Here is a 2,662-nt window from a genome sequence, read left to right as displayed (position 1 = left end):
GATGATGGATAGATGATGGATGATGGATGGATGGATGGATGATGGCTGGATGGATAACTCCTGGTTCACATCCGTTCCGGCAGAGAAATCTCTTGATGTTTCACTGATTTAAACCTGGAAAGAAAAAAGATTCTGTGACAAATAATCGCTCCTGTGACGCCGTTTAGAATGAACCGTAACCATGGAAACCAACACAAGAGTTTGAAAAGGAAAACAAAGACTCAGTGGATTCTCAGATCACTGCATCCAGATCGCCTGATGTTTGTGTACACTTTTCTAATGTAAATACAGTTTGCAGGGTCAAACACGAGGGTGGGAGTGTGATGATGAGGGGCGGTCTCGCTGCAGGAGACAGGAATCTTTGTTTGGGTAAATTGGATCATCGTTAAACCGCATTAGTTTGATCAAGAGGAACCGGGTCAGTATAGGAACTTTTATCACCTGGTGATGCTCAGGTGAGTTCCAGATTTACCTGCAGGTCATGAATGCATCACACCACTCTGGCTCCAAAATGATCTTCATTTAAAGGGATCTCTGTATTTATTATCAGCTGTTCAGGATCAGATCAGCTGTTCAGGATCAGACCTCCGATCATCTGAAGATCAGTGTGAGATGTTCTCAGATCGAGATTCATTCATTCATTCATTCATCTTCCTGTCCGCTTCTTCCCTTTCGGGGTCGCGGGGTGCCGGACCCTATCCCGGTTGCTGACGGGTGAAGGCGGGTTCACCTGGACAGGTCTCCAGTCTGTCGCAGAGCAGATCGAGATTAAAATGATTGTTATTGTTTTTGGAGCTTTAGAGACTTTTTGTCCTGAGATTTAGTTCTGTTTTTGTGTCTGTGCTCCACGGAAGGAAAATGAGCAGAAATCATCTTCATAATTTGGAATAGAAAATAATCTCGGGTTACAAATCTGTTTTTTCCCTCACTTATTAAACGTTTTCCTGTGTTCATTTATTTATTTATTTGAATTCTGAATAAGAAATAAAGATAAAACCGCATATAAATGATATAGACTCAGTCAGAGGAAAAGAAAGTCTGCATTAGAGCCTCATAACGAAACCCGGAAGTTCAGATCAGCTGTTTCCGGTTTCGCAAATGATGATGTTCTGCGGCTCGAACGGCCAGAAAAAAACATTAAACATGAAAAATAAACCGGATTACGGACTCAAACTCTATCTGCTGGATAATCGGATCAAGAATCGCGTGAATCGGATAAGATTATTGTTTCATCATCGTCTGTAGGAGTTTAAAGGCGCTAAAAATGTGTTTATGACATATGATCACGTGACCAGAGGCAGGTGTCGGTTCGTGCACATGCTTGTGTAACGCGCACTGCCCGTCGTTACACAAGCGGTTGGGTAAGCGCGCGCCCTCGTGCAGCGGCACTGGCACGGCTCCTTTCGGGCTGCAGCCGCCGAACAGCGCCGGTTCCGGTTCGGGTCCATGGTTTCCTGCTCGCTGCTTCGACCGGTTTGGCGCCACTTCGTCAACAGCAGGATGGGAGACGTCAACTTCAAAGCCCGCATGCCGACCCCGGAGACCGCGCTGCCCGGCCGGGACCGGAGCCTCAAAGTCTCCGGTAAGACCGAACCCGGACCCAGTCCGGACCGAACCTAAACAGAACCCGCCAGCCCCCAGAAACACATCTGAGTTTTCCGAGTGGACTTTTGTTTATCTGATGACGTCACGAAGTTTAGTAACTACAGTGCTGCTACGTGTGCGCATGCGCACTGGGGTCACAGCTGAATTACTGCGAAATTTAGTTTAATTTATTAAGTTTAGTTAATTGATAATGTCAAATAAATTATTAGTTTATTCTTTTTGTAAAATAAATACATTAAAATAAGACTATTTGTCAGAAAAATCAAATTTAAATGATCTGAACATACAATAAAATAATAACACAGTTTTGTAGAAAATGTAATAAAGACATTTGAGAAGGAGTGAGTAGCACCTCCTGGTGTCAGCTCCTCCTCCTGAGTTACTTTTGAAGATTCAAACGTTGGAAAACGGTGTTTGCACCTCTATTCAAGTAAATCACAGCAGTTTATTCAATAATACAGTAAATTCCCAATAAAACTCACCCTAAAGTCACATTTCAATACAAAGAATACACAAATAAATAAACATGACTTTAACACAACAGGAGGACTTTTCCCTCCGAACGTTCTGGATTCAGAAGTGAGGTCAGCTGACCTGAACCTCCACATAGGGAGTGACTGAAGCCGTCCGTCCTTCACTGCAGACCCGGTTCTGTTGGGGGCGTCAGCCCCTGCCAACAGCCCCACAGCAGCACGGAGCTGGCAGCCGGGCAGTTGGCACCAGCCTGCCCCCTCTCGACTACAAGTGAGGCTGCTGAGTCTTTGGCTCGGGGTGAATAGATCTGCTCTGGCACCGGACACAAGAGAGGCTGGACACTGACGCACATGCACACTGACAGACATGCACACTGACAGACACACATGCACACTGACAGACACACATACACACTGACACACATGCACACTGACGCACATGCACACTGACGCACATGCACACTGACACACATGCACACTGACACACATGCACACTGACGCACATGCACACTGACAGACACACATACACACTGACACACATGCACACTGACACACATGCACACTGACACACATGCACACTGACA

At 45.7% G+C, this 2,662-nt stretch overlaps 1 protein-coding gene across 1 annotated transcript in view; it reads left to right on the top strand.

The window, feature by feature from the left end:
- The first annotated feature begins 1,293 nt into the window (after positions 1 to 1,293).
- msra (methionine sulfoxide reductase A) overlaps positions 1,294 to 2,662 on the top strand; it is a 25,538-nt gene continuing 24,169 nt past the window's right edge. Inside the window, exon 1 of the mRNA XM_024290978.2 lies at positions 1,294 to 1,582. Within this exon, the coding sequence (XP_024146746.1) occupies positions 1,447 to 1,582 (136 nt within the window). The 5' untranslated portion in view covers positions 1,294 to 1,446. The remainder of the gene's footprint in view (positions 1,583 to 2,662) is intronic.

This window comes from Oryzias melastigma, linkage group LG24 (genome assembly GCF_002922805.2).
Source record: "Oryzias melastigma strain HK-1 linkage group LG24, ASM292280v2, whole genome shotgun sequence".
In the NCBI taxonomy this organism is placed as follows: Eukaryota; Metazoa; Chordata; class Actinopteri; order Beloniformes; family Adrianichthyidae; genus Oryzias; species Oryzias melastigma.
Note: the sequence above shows the minus strand (reverse complement) of the source record. Positions and strands in the feature narration are given on the sequence as shown.